Genomic DNA, 12,890 nt, shown 5'->3' on the forward strand with positions numbered 1-12,890 from the left:
GTATGGTTATCAAGTGCTCAACCACTTAGAATATTTTTATTAAAATGTTTATATATGAAATCTTGTGGTCTATATATTTATATCACTGTCGGCATTAAACCTATATCTCACCAACTTTATGTTGACGTTTTAAACATGTCTATTCTCAGGTGATAACTAAAAGCTTCCGCTGCAACATGTTGAATTTAAACAAGATCTTGAGTATGCATATTTGTGTCAAAAATAAAACTGCATATCGGAGGATTTGTAATGTAAAATATGCTAGAAATCGTATTGTTATCATCACATGTAAAGTTTGTAAGTCTAAGATTATCGCTAAACGATAATCATCTTTTTATTGTCTAAAGCTTGTATTAAAATAAGAGTTATGGTTTGTAATGTAAAATAAATGCAGTTGTTCTTTTAAAAATGTCGCATATAGAGGTCAATACCTCGCAATGAAATCATACGTTATCTAACTCGTTCTTATGGTTAAGGACGGGTTATGACATACCCAGAATCATTATTATTAAACTTATTTCGTACTCTGGCCCAAAAAGCCGTGTTTCTTTGCGACTTACCGTGAACCCCATCTTCCGAGCAATCGATCCAACACTTAGCCAACCAAATTTCTTCGGGAGGAGTCCACAATTTTTTGGGTTGTGGTTCTTTTGCTTGTTCTTTTCCTTTTCGTTTATGACTTGGTAGGACCCGTACATTTGGTTGTTGCTCCCACCACGAATTTCTTCCACTTCTTCGTTATTTAGAGGTGTGAAGGTTTGTTGTGTTTGTGTCCATGGTTGGGTATTTGGTAGTTGGAATGGCACCATACTAGGTTGTGAGAAATGAGAAAATTGTGTTGGATATTGTTGTTGAAATGGTTGGTTAAATGGTTTGTGGTATTGTTGTTGATAATTGTGATGCATTTGTTGTGTATTTAGAAATTGTGAAAAGAAGCTCGAATTATTGAAATCGTTAAGAAGATTTTGTTGAAACATATTGTCAATTGGTCGAGTACCCCGAACATTTTGCGGGGAATTTGAGCTTGAACCGGGCAGATTCGGCGAGCCGAAATTGTAGAGGTTACCGGAACCGGCCTCGTTTGAATCTTGATTTTGAGACATTTATTGTGATTTTGAGAAATGTTAGATTTGTAAATGAGAGTATATAGAAATGAGAGAGTTGTAGTGTATTTATATAGAGATGTAAATAATAAAGTTAAAAAAAAAAAAACCCAACGGCTCAATTTTTTCAAACGTAAACCTGCAACTCCACGTGGCCACCTCCCATTCGCTGTTCGACACCATCACCTCCTGTGATGCAACCATCGCGCCGGCGAAAAAATTAACCCATCGCGCCCCATAGCGGCGTTATGGAGGCGTGATGGGTACCAAAAAAGCTCGATCACGCTCCATTAATGGAGGTCTTAAACCTTTTGATAATTACTATAAATAAACTTAGGTTAGGCACTTTCTTATGCCTATTTATAATAACTATAAATAAAGTCGGTTAGGCAATGTACGTCATCTGAATATTAAATTCTTCTCTTTCCGAGTAGTCCACACAGAATTAACTTTATCCGTTTACCAATTTTTGTCCACTTGAAAACAATTTGTCTACCTGTGAATGAATGAATTGTTGTTATCTTATAGCTTTGTCTTTTTGAGTAAAGGGTTTCACCGGCAAATTTTATAAATACAAAAATTTACAATTATGCCCAACAACTATAGGAAATGTCGTATAGCCCACGAACAACCAGCTAAAGCTGCAAAAAACAACTAAAGCAACAAGAGCATACGCAAAAAAATAACTAAAAACAACTAAAACTTTGTTTAGTGATGCGAAACAAGCAATCACATATCACATATATGATTATAATAAACAAACATGTAATGTAATTAATCATATGAGATAAGGAACCAGAAACCGAAATATATTATTATTTTTACTGATTTCTTTACACCATCAACAAAAGTACTATATTACATATAGTACCATAACAGAGAATTACTTACAACCAAGCCGGATTTTTCAAAGCTGTAACAACGGCCTTAACCTGTAAATAGTTGTTAAGGCTGTATACACCTTTCTCCCTTCCAACACCACTCATCTTATAACCTCCAAAAGGTATTGCAGCATCCATAACATCAAAGCAATTTACCCAAACTGTTCCAGCCTTCAATCCGCGAGTCAACGTATTTGCCGTATCAATGTTTTGGGTGAACACACCCGCTGCGAGTCCATATCGTGTCGCGTTTGCCCTTTTTATCACCTCATCAACCTCCCTGGTATAAGATTAAAAATTCATTTAGAGTTTAGACACATGATATATGAAGTTATTATGATAATTATTAATGATTAATGATGACGATTCGAGGTTTACTTGAATTTCAAGATGGTTTGAACAGGACCAAAGATCTCATCTTGAGCTATCACCATATCATCCTGTTTCAACATAGAATGTTACATGTAATGCTATGTTGAGGTGTCTTTTGACATGTGCAAAGTGTGCAATCGAAAAGATCTCAAAATTTTACAGGCGCCTAAGATTTTTAAAAAACTATAAGATAATCCATGTATTTATATATTTTTCTATAAATTAAATCATGAAAATTCATTTACCAAACAATCTAATCGTACTAGATGTTAGCAGATATATGTAGCCCATTATTATTATTATTATTATTATTATTATTATTATTATTATTGCTCTTGTAATCCCACTTTATAAGGGCCTTGTTATAGATTATTCCTAAGCTTACTAGGTTTAGACTTTCTAATCTATTTATGTACGGGAATCTTCTCATTGTAACTCAATCAATTATCAATAACAAATTTCCTGTTTTCACATACGCTCCATGTTTTCACATACGCTCCAGCTATCATGGTATCAGACGTCCAATAAAAAAAAAAAAAAAAGAAAGTATACGCTGCTTCTTCTTCTTCTTCTTCAATTTTCGATCTCTCAAGGTCATCCATGGCCACACATGGCAAGTACGACAAGATATACACGGTCACCTCCGTGACCCATTTAATCCCCATTAAACTTGACCTCAATAAACACAATTATGTTCATTGGAGCCAATTGTTCAGTAACCATTGTGCCGCCTTTAACGTCGACACTTTCCTTTCTGCCACAACCACTTCTGATCCGCCAACCGATGAGTGGAAAAAGGTGGATGCTGTCGTCATGGGGTGGATCTATTTGACAATATCCGAGTCGCTTTTAGAACGACTATTGAATTCGCAACCAACAACATCGTGGGCTGCTTGGGAATTCTTGAAAAATTTGTTTCTCGAAAACAAGCGTTCCAAAGTTGTGGAACTAATGGCCGAACTTCGCAGCCTCACGATCGGCGATCTCACAGCTGATGCATATTTTCGCAAGATTGACTCCATCGCATCCATGCTAGACAATCTTGGTTCAAAGATCAAAGATGAAGAATTAGTCACATATGCCATCACCGGTTTGAATGATCGTTACCCTCACGCCACACATATCATTCTACACAGCAAAGATTTTCCGGATCTCAATACGGTTAAGTCAATGATCACACTTGAAGAAATGCAATCTCAACGAAAAAATCGCGGCCTAAACGACTCGCAAGGGACCCCTTCGGCACCCACTGCTCTCGTCACTCAGGCCAATCAACAGCCGCCTTCCCGCCCAACTCAGGTTTGTCGGAATTTCTCACGTGGCCAATGTCGGTTTGGTGAAAAATGTCGCTATATTCATCAGTGGTAATAATTTGTCCCAAACTCATAATACTCGTGCAACAGGACATAGTCAGGCACAATTGTTGAGTATAATTGCAGCCCAACAAGACTTACTGGCCCAACAACATTTTAACAGGCCTGGTACTCACCCTCCAGCAGCTTTTGGGCCTCGAACACCTTTAGCCCAGTCTATCGCCCCACCCGGATTCCCTGTTAACCCGCAAGTTAATTATGTTGGGCTGTCTCCAGTTGTCGGGCCCAATATAATGCCAAGCCCACCTGTCTACGGGCAACAGGCCACTTTAAATGGATCTACTGTTAATGTGTCGCCAGCCATATCACCTGCATCCACTCTGACTGGACCGCCACAACATATGAATTTTAATACGGGTTCTGGACCTGCTAACGCTACACTTGGCCCAACAGCTTTTACAGCTCAACCAAGTTCATATCCGTTTAATTTTGGTGTCCAGCCTAGTCAAGCTACTACTATCCCAAATGCTTTTTCAACTACGGCACTTCCAGATTATGGTAATTCAGGCTGGACCATGGTCACAGGTGCGTCCACCCATTTAACTTCTAGCATTAATAATCTTAGTACACTTTTTAATCATTGCATGTATCCCTCGGTCGCTGTTGGTGATGGGAATTTAATTCCTGTCACCAATACCGGCCATAGTGTGTTGCCTAACCCCAACCGACCTTTACATTTATGTAATGTTCTCGTCACTCCCAATATTGTAAAGAATCTAATTTATGTTCGTAAATTTACTCGTGATAATAAAGTCTCTGTTTCTTTTGACGAATTTGGTTTTTCTGTGAAGGATTATCTGACTCGCCGCCTGCTCCTCCGATGTGATAGCACCGGAGATCTATACCCACTCACCGCCCAACCATCCGCCACAGCTCCTCATGCTCTCGTCACCACACCTAGTATCTGGAACCAGCGTCTCGGACATCCAAGCACTGATGTTTTTCGTCGTCTTATTTCAAATAATTTTATTGCATGTAATAATACGAAATCTACTACTTTGTGCAACGCCTGTCAGCTTGGCAAACACACAAGACTTCCTTTTAATAGTTTTGTTTCCAATGTCTCTTCTTTATTTGATATAGTTCACTCAGATTTATGGACATCTCCTATACCGAGTCTTAGCGGTTACAAATATTATGTTTTGTTTTTAGATCATTATTCACATTATTTATGGGTTTTTCCTTTACGATATAAATCTGAAGTATTTGATAAATTTGTTCAATTTCGTACTTACATAAAAACCCAATTCAATTATGAAATCAAAGCTTTTCAATGTGATAACGGCGGGGAATTCAATAACAAGCAAATTCACCAACTTTTTCAAAATAATGGAATCCAGATTCGTTTCTCATGCCCCCACACCTCTCAACAAAACGGAAAATCTGAGCGTATGATCCGCACTATAAATAACCTCATCCGCACCCTCCTTTTTCAAGCCAATCTCCCTCCTACCTTTTGGGTCGAAGCCCTTCACATGGCCACCTACCTTCTCAACCTTCTGCCATCCTCTTCCATTAATCATGAAATCCCACACACACGTCTTTACAAATACAAACCTAACTACTTTACCCTACGCGTCTTCGGATGCCTGTGCTACCCACACTTACACACAACTCATAAACTCCAACCCCGCTCCACTCCATGCATCTTTCTTGGTTATCCATCTAATCACCGTGGATATCGCTGCTACGACCTCTCCACTCACCAAATCATTCTTTCTCGTCATGTCACGTTTGACGAAACGTCATTTCCCAATGGTGCCACAAACAACAATCCTCCACCATCGTATGAATTCTTAGACCCCGCCCCTCCAAATCTTTTCTCCCGCAATCTTGGTGATCCACTCCCTACAACTACCCCCGAATCTGCTACACCAAACACTCCTCCCACACCTCCTACTCCTCACATTACCAAACACTCCTCCCACACCTCCTACTCCTCACATTCCATCTACACCTCCCACCTCACCCACTCAACCAATCAATCCCAACCTCGAACCTCCACCACCTCCTCCAGCTCAGCCCAACACCTCTACTCATCCTATGGTCACCCGCCATCGTGTGGACACCACCAAACCGGTCCAACGCCTAAACCTCCATGTCTCCACTCTTTCTCCTACACCCAAATCATACTCACGTGCCTTTAACGACCCCAATTGGCAACACGCTATGACCGATGAATACAATGCTTTAATTAAAAATGGTACTTGGACACTTGTGCCTCGCCCTTCGGACACGAACATAGTTCGCTCCATGTGGCTCTTCAAACACAAGTTTAATGCTGATGGATCTTTGAGCAGATGTAAGGCCCGCCTAGTCGCCAACGGTCGTAGCCAGCAGGTTGGCATAGATTGCGATGAGACCTTTAGCCCGGTTGTCAAACCGGCCACTATCCGGACTGTACTCAGCCTTGCCATTTCTCGACACTGGTCCGTTCATCAGCTGGATGTCAAGAATGCATTCTTACACGGGAACCTTACAGATACTGTCTACATGCATCAGCCTCCAGGTTTTCGGGACCCTGCACACCCTGATTATGTATGTCTTCTACATAAGTCCCTATACGGACTTAAGCAGGCACCCCGCGCTTGGTTCCAGCGTTTTGCGAGTTATGCTCAGCGTGTTGGGTTTCAGCACAGCCAACGTGATCCTTCTCTGTTCATCTATAAACAGGGTGTTGACACCGCCTATTTGCTCCTATACGTGGATGACATTATCCTGACAGCTTCCACACCAGCTTTACTTAAGCGGGTCATCACTTCTCTCCATTCCGAGTTCTCGATGACGGATCTTGGCCCACTTAACTACTTTCTGGGAATTTCGGTTACTCGCACATCTTCTGGGATGTTTCTATCTCAGAAGAAATACGCCACCGAGATCATTGAGCGTGCCGACATGGCTGGGTGTAACCCTAGTCGTACTCCCGTGGATATTGGCACTAAGCTCACCGCCTCTGGTCCTCCTGTAAAGGACCCTACCTCATACCGTAGTCTTGCCGGAGCCCTTCAGTACCTCACCTTCACTCGGCCAGATATCTCATATGCTGTACAGCAGATATGTCTATCACGTCTCTGGTTTCAAACTCAGATGCTGACTGGGCAGGATGCCCGACTACTCGACGGTCCACATCCGGCTACTGCGTGTTTCTAGGAGATAATTTGCTGTCCTGGTCATCCAAACGGCAGCACACTCCATCTCGCTCTAGTGCTGAAGCAGAATATCGTGGCGTTGCAAACGCCGTAGCGGAAACATGTTGGATACGCAACCTTCTTCGAGAGCTACATTGTCCCCTATTCTCGGCTACTATAGTCTATTGTGACAACGTCAGTGCAGTATACATGTCCGGAAACCCGGTGCAACATCAGAGAACCAAGCATATTGAGATTGACATACACTTTGTTCGCGATCTTGTCACCAAAGGTCACGTTCGTGTTCTACATGTTCCCTCACGCTATCAGTATGCAGATATCTTCACCAAAGGTCTTCCAACTGTCCTCTTTGATGAGTTTCGCACCAGTTTGAGCGTTCGACCAGCACCCGCTCCAACTGCGGGGGGATGTTAGCAGATATATGTAGCCCATTATTATTATTATTATTATTATTATTATTATTGCTCTTGTAAGCCCACTTTATAAGGGCCTTGTTCTAGATTATTCCTAAGCTTACTAGGTTTAGACTTTCTAATCTATTTATGTACGGGAATCTTCTCATTGTAACTCAATCAATTATCAATAACAAATTTCCTGTTTTCACATACGCTCCAGCTATCACTAGATACATTATTTTGCTTTCTTATTAACTATTGTGAATAAAACACTTTCTTACATTTGTTTTGATACTTTTTTTTTTTTTTCTATTGTCAAATTTTAGGTAGTAATATTTTCTATATGTTTAAAAATATAATGTCTATAAGAGTCCAATCTTATTTATCGAACACAGTCTTTAGAATTATTGAGACGGCTCTACTATGCTAATTAGTAGATAAAAAACATCGGAACAGAAAACTAGAGTTTTTAAGTATTACATTATACCTTAACATTTGAAAAAACGGTTGGTTGGATGTAGTAACCCTTGGAGCCGAACCTATCACCTCCACATTCAAGGGTAGCGTCGCTTTCAACTCCGGATTTTATGTAACGTAGGATCTTCTCAAATTGCTCCGAGTCTATCTGAAAGTTTTCATAAGAAGGTTATCGGTCGTATCATATATATACGAAGAAAGAAGTGAAATTATGGTTTAAGTTATCTTTATCTCAAATCATTTAGGGTTATCTACAACTTGTCACTTTAAAGAAATGAACAAATAGGTAGAACAAGTTAAAGTTTATCCAAAACGCATTAAAATTTTGAATCGTATTATAACACAACTATTAATATTAATCCCTCTGTTCCAGTTTAATTTTAATAATTCAGTTTTGTAACACATGACCTATTTTCCAACCCTTATGAAAACCTTGATGAACATTTTCAAACCTGAGGGCCTTGCTCGATGCCGTTTCGAAAAGGATCGCCAACGGATCGTCTTTGAGCACGTGCTCTAGCTTTCTCCAAAAACTCATCGTGTACGCTCTCGTGAACGAACGTGCGAGAACCCGCACAACAACATTGACCCTATATAGAGTTAAGCCAATCAATTTAGCTCTTGATTTATATAGTATTAAAGAAATATATCATTCCATATAATACTCACTTGATTGAAGAAGAGAGCAAAGTGTGCTACTTCAACAGCCGTATCAATGTCAGCATCCTTACACACGATAAAAGGAGATTTTCCTCCAAGCTCTAAAGTCACCGGTTTTAGATTGCTTTTTGCAGCCAATTCTTGCACAATTTTACCCGTTTCAGTTGATCCCGTAAAGGCAATCTGCAAATGCACTAAATGTATCACCAGAATAACATATCTAACTAACAATCAAACTTATCGAGGACATTGATGTAAGAGGTTTTATTTATGAGAAAATGGTACTTAGGCCATTCTCGATCTTTTGACTTGTTTCCTTGTAAGCTCAACCTTTGTTATTCAACTGATTACGATGAATTATAACCCACAACAATCCGCACATAAGTAAGCGGGTCGAAATTGCCACCTTTCCTTACCATCATGATGTAAGAATCTAGAAACTAGCTTATTACCTTATCAACATCCATATGGCTAGCAAGAGCTGCACCAGCAGTTGGACCATATCCTGAAACTATATTTAGAACACCAGGAGGAAGACCAGCCTACCCCACAAAACATGTACATAATTAATTATTGATCAATAATTAATAATTATTAGTTATTAATTTTTCACTAAAGTAAACAGGATTAGCAAATGGTCTTAACCATATGCAGAAGTTTAGACTACCTCAAGGAACAAGTTTGCAGCATAAAGAGCGGTTAATGGAGTTTGTTCAGCTGTTTTAAGAACTATAGTGTTGCCACAAGCAAGTGCGGGCCCCACCTTCCAAGCGAACATAATAAGGGGAAAATTCCATGGAATGATTTGACCCGCAACCCCAATCGGTTCATGCAAAGTTTGCACATGGTAAGGTCCATCTGCTGGAACCGTTAGCCCATGGATCTTATCCGCCCAACCTGCAGGTTTTCCAGATATAAATTTACCTTAGGAGTCGCATGTTGTACAAACGGATATAAGGTAAACTACAGTAGAACCTCTACCTCTGTAATTTAATACTCGTTAAATTAATAACCTCGATAAAATAAATAATTTGTCCGGTCCCAACTTGGGACCAGTACAAAATTGAACCCCAATCGATAAAATAATAAGATAATATTTTTTTTGAAATCCCAATGTAAATATATTAGTCCCAGCGAAACTATAATTTAATAATTACTAATTTTTTTTTATTGAAATCTTAATGTACATTGAACTTGACAAGTTCATTAATGTGTAAATGTACATACGTGGGAATTTTGAAGGTCATTGTTTACGTTTTAGCCAATTATGTAAAGTGAACAAACATGGCAATTTCGAATGTCGATGTATTAATTTGAGACTTGCTCACAACTATAAGCCAATTTTTTAAATTAATAAGTTATTAATTTATCGATATAATAATATCTCGTTAAATTAATAAAATATTCCGATCCCAACATTATTAATTTATAGAGGTTTTACTGTAATATTGCATATAATAATATGCACATGCGAAGCACGCGAGAAAGAATAAGCATGGGAAACTAGTCTTTTCATTAAGACATGATGGCATGGGGATTGGAGCCCAAAAATGAGTCCAACATAAATCACTATTTGGCCTGAATATTGTTAGGCCCTCTTACCCATGATGATTCTCCAAGATACCAGGGTTTGGCTATAAATAGCTAAACGTACTCCTTACTTTAGGAGTTAGGACAATATTCCAATATTAATTAAATATATTATCTCATTAAATACACAGCCATCAAAAAGGCAACTCGTCAAGAATCAACCCTAAACCAGCCCTCCAACAGATTCTCATCTAAGCTACGGTTATCACGGTATCCAGACCGGAGTGTTTCCAAGTTGACTAAATCACACCCATCCACCCAGATCTAGACTCATGTATGAATATATGCTTGATCATAAACCGAAAAAGTCTTCCATGTTCAAGCTACCCGGAAAGTATTTTTTAGTCAGATGTATGCGGTTTAACCGGGTTAACCCGTGACCTTTTCTGACCATTTTCCCTATTCACATAAAGATATGCCACTGGTGAGGTTTGAACATGTGACCTCTTATCGGGAAATCATGTCCCCAACCACAAATACAATTTTACTAAATTTCTCATCTTAAATTTATACAATTACATGATGTATACCTGCATAATAGCGAAATAAACGTGCCAAGTCAGGTACTTCAATTTTAGTAGTTTGTTCATACGTTTTCCCACTGTTCCATGTTTCAAGAGTTGCAAGGTCATCAGAGTGTTTTTCCACCAAATCAGCAAATTTTAACATAATACGCGACCTCTCCTGTAATGTCGAAAAAAGAGTTACGAATAAATGAAGTTTCTTAAATTACATGTAATAAATTATAAATGAATGTTGTGATATGTTATTTTACATAAGCAGACATCCTTGTCCATGGACCTTCATCAAATGCTTTGCGAGCAGCTGAAACTGCACGATTGATATCCTCTGCATTGCCTTCAGCCACATTGGCAATGACTTCCCCAGTACGCGGATCCAAGGTTGGAAATGTCTTTCCTAAAAAGTTAGTTAGTTATGAAGTTAAGATCATGTGAAAATATGAACATTTAAAGAAGACACATAATGATATGATGAATGTTATTGTTTTGACCAGAAAATGCTCGAAAAATGATGAATGTTATACATGATGTCATCACGAGTTCACGACTAAGTTTAAGAAATTTGGAAACACAAAAATGGTTTATACTTTAGTAATAACCAACCACTAAGGTACTAACTACACTTAACTACCTGAATGTATGAAAAATTTATTCTAGAATTTAATTTTTAATTATAGCTCTTAGGGTAATGTTTAGAAAAATCCAAAGGTCCGATTGAATAACGTATATGACAATTCATTTATTTATAAGTTATATGGAGTATTTGAGATTTGAGATTGTTGTTATGGGAAGCTTTTTCCTATTAATAATTTGTTAATAGTATTATGATTTTTATATGTATTGAAAAGTTTACGAGGACTATTTTTTTTTATCAAACGGGAACTTTTAAAAGAATGAGACTGCAACCAACCCAAGTGCCATTGACATATACTCCATATATTTTATTAAATAGTACTCCGTACTAAAAAAGTGGCAATATACAGAATCCAAATTGAATGAATAATGGGGAAGACCAAACTAACCGGATGCTGAATCAACAAACTTTCCATCAATTAGTAGCTGAGTGTAATTAACTTTGACAGATGGAGTAATTGGTTCTTCAAGTGCTGCTGCAGTACTAAATCTTTGTAATTCACTTCCCAAACAAGATCTTTGTCCTAAAAAAATATAAACAAAAACTTCTTTTAATGTTCTGTTTTGTTTGTTCTAAAAAAAAAAAAAAACGAGGTATATATAAAAAATTTAATAAATAAATAAATACAAGGCGTATCATTCAATAGATGGAAACTGGAAAGACCATGGAGATTACAAAACCAAAAACGGAAAAACCAGAATAGGCTGCTACAAACCCAAAACAAGCCCAATTAAAGAGTCCAAAACAGACCAAATGTAAAATTCAGAACACCATAAATCTCAAAAGAAAATAACACAAACATCAGCAATTTCTATCACACTTAGGTAATTAATAAAGTGACTCAAGAACATTAAGTTAGCTGAAAAAAAACACTTTTAATATTATTAATTAAAATAATATAAATTAGTAAAGCATTGTATACCAACTTATATATAAAGACAGAAAAAAGAGAATCAAAATACAGATGATGTTATTCTTTCATTAAACGACACAGTTTTGATTGACTGGACCTCGAGAACCAATTGAAGATGAAAGAGAACGGGGTATAAAGCCATAGAGTCTTCGGGCAGCCATTTTTTCCAATAACCAAACCGGTTAAGTTTGTTTCTCACTTGTACATATTTGTTTGTATGTATACGGTATAGAAGAGTATACAAGTCTTGTATGTATATGTATACAATAAGTGATTAAATTAATAAAGCATGATCATGTATTATATTGGTTGTGATTATTTTCATGTATTTTATATGAACCAAACGGCTGAAACTTAGAAAAATGTTATGTTAATCATCTACTTTAGCCTTTAGGAGTCTAGGTGAATCACACCATGAGAGCATCTTTCGATGATGAATGGCGTGCCGCTCTATGTGGATATAATTATATTATTTTTAAAAAAATATTATATTGCACTAACGATTATAATTGACTAAAAGACAAAAGTCAACGATATAAAGTGATTTAATAACTATACACATATTTAAAAAATAATAATAATTCAGGCAGGCAGGTTTTAAAATTTATATATTTATCCATCTATTTATTTATTTTTTTATTATTTTTTTTATCGGAGGTCTTCACGGAAACAATCTCTCTACCCTGGAGTAGAGAGAGAGAGAGATATGACCTCTTCCATGGGTGCAAAAATCTTTTCTCAACTCGTGGCTAGAAAGACGACTTCTCTTTTATTCTATGGTAGAGAAAAGATTATCTACATCTCACATTCACATACCTCACA

At 37.7% G+C, this 12,890-nt stretch overlaps 1 protein-coding gene across 1 annotated transcript; it reads right to left on the reverse strand.

Annotated features, from left to right (window-relative positions):
• Positions 1 to 1,931: 1,931 nt before the first annotated feature.
• LOC139865967 (aldehyde dehydrogenase family 2 member B4, mitochondrial-like) lies at positions 1,932 to 12,276 on the reverse strand. The gene is made up of 11 exons (XM_071854086.1): positions 12,166 to 12,276; positions 11,544 to 11,678; positions 10,776 to 10,918; positions 10,531 to 10,684; positions 9,078 to 9,307; positions 8,863 to 8,952; positions 8,420 to 8,593; positions 8,203 to 8,340; positions 7,761 to 7,898; positions 2,363 to 2,424; positions 1,932 to 2,264 (listed from the first exon to the last, which is right to left on the reverse strand). Exons 1-11 carry the CDS (start codon positions 12,227 to 12,229, stop codon positions 1,991 to 1,993), a joined length of 1,602 nt encoding a protein of 533 aa, XP_071710187.1. The 5' UTR covers positions 12,230 to 12,276; the 3' UTR covers positions 1,932 to 1,990.
• Between the last annotated feature and the right edge of the window lie 614 nt (positions 12,277 to 12,890).

The sequence above is a fragment of the Rutidosis leptorrhynchoides genome, chromosome 9 (assembly GCF_046630445.1).
Source record: "Rutidosis leptorrhynchoides isolate AG116_Rl617_1_P2 chromosome 9, CSIRO_AGI_Rlap_v1, whole genome shotgun sequence".
In the NCBI taxonomy this organism is placed as follows: Eukaryota; Viridiplantae; Streptophyta; class Magnoliopsida; order Asterales; family Asteraceae; genus Rutidosis; species Rutidosis leptorrhynchoides.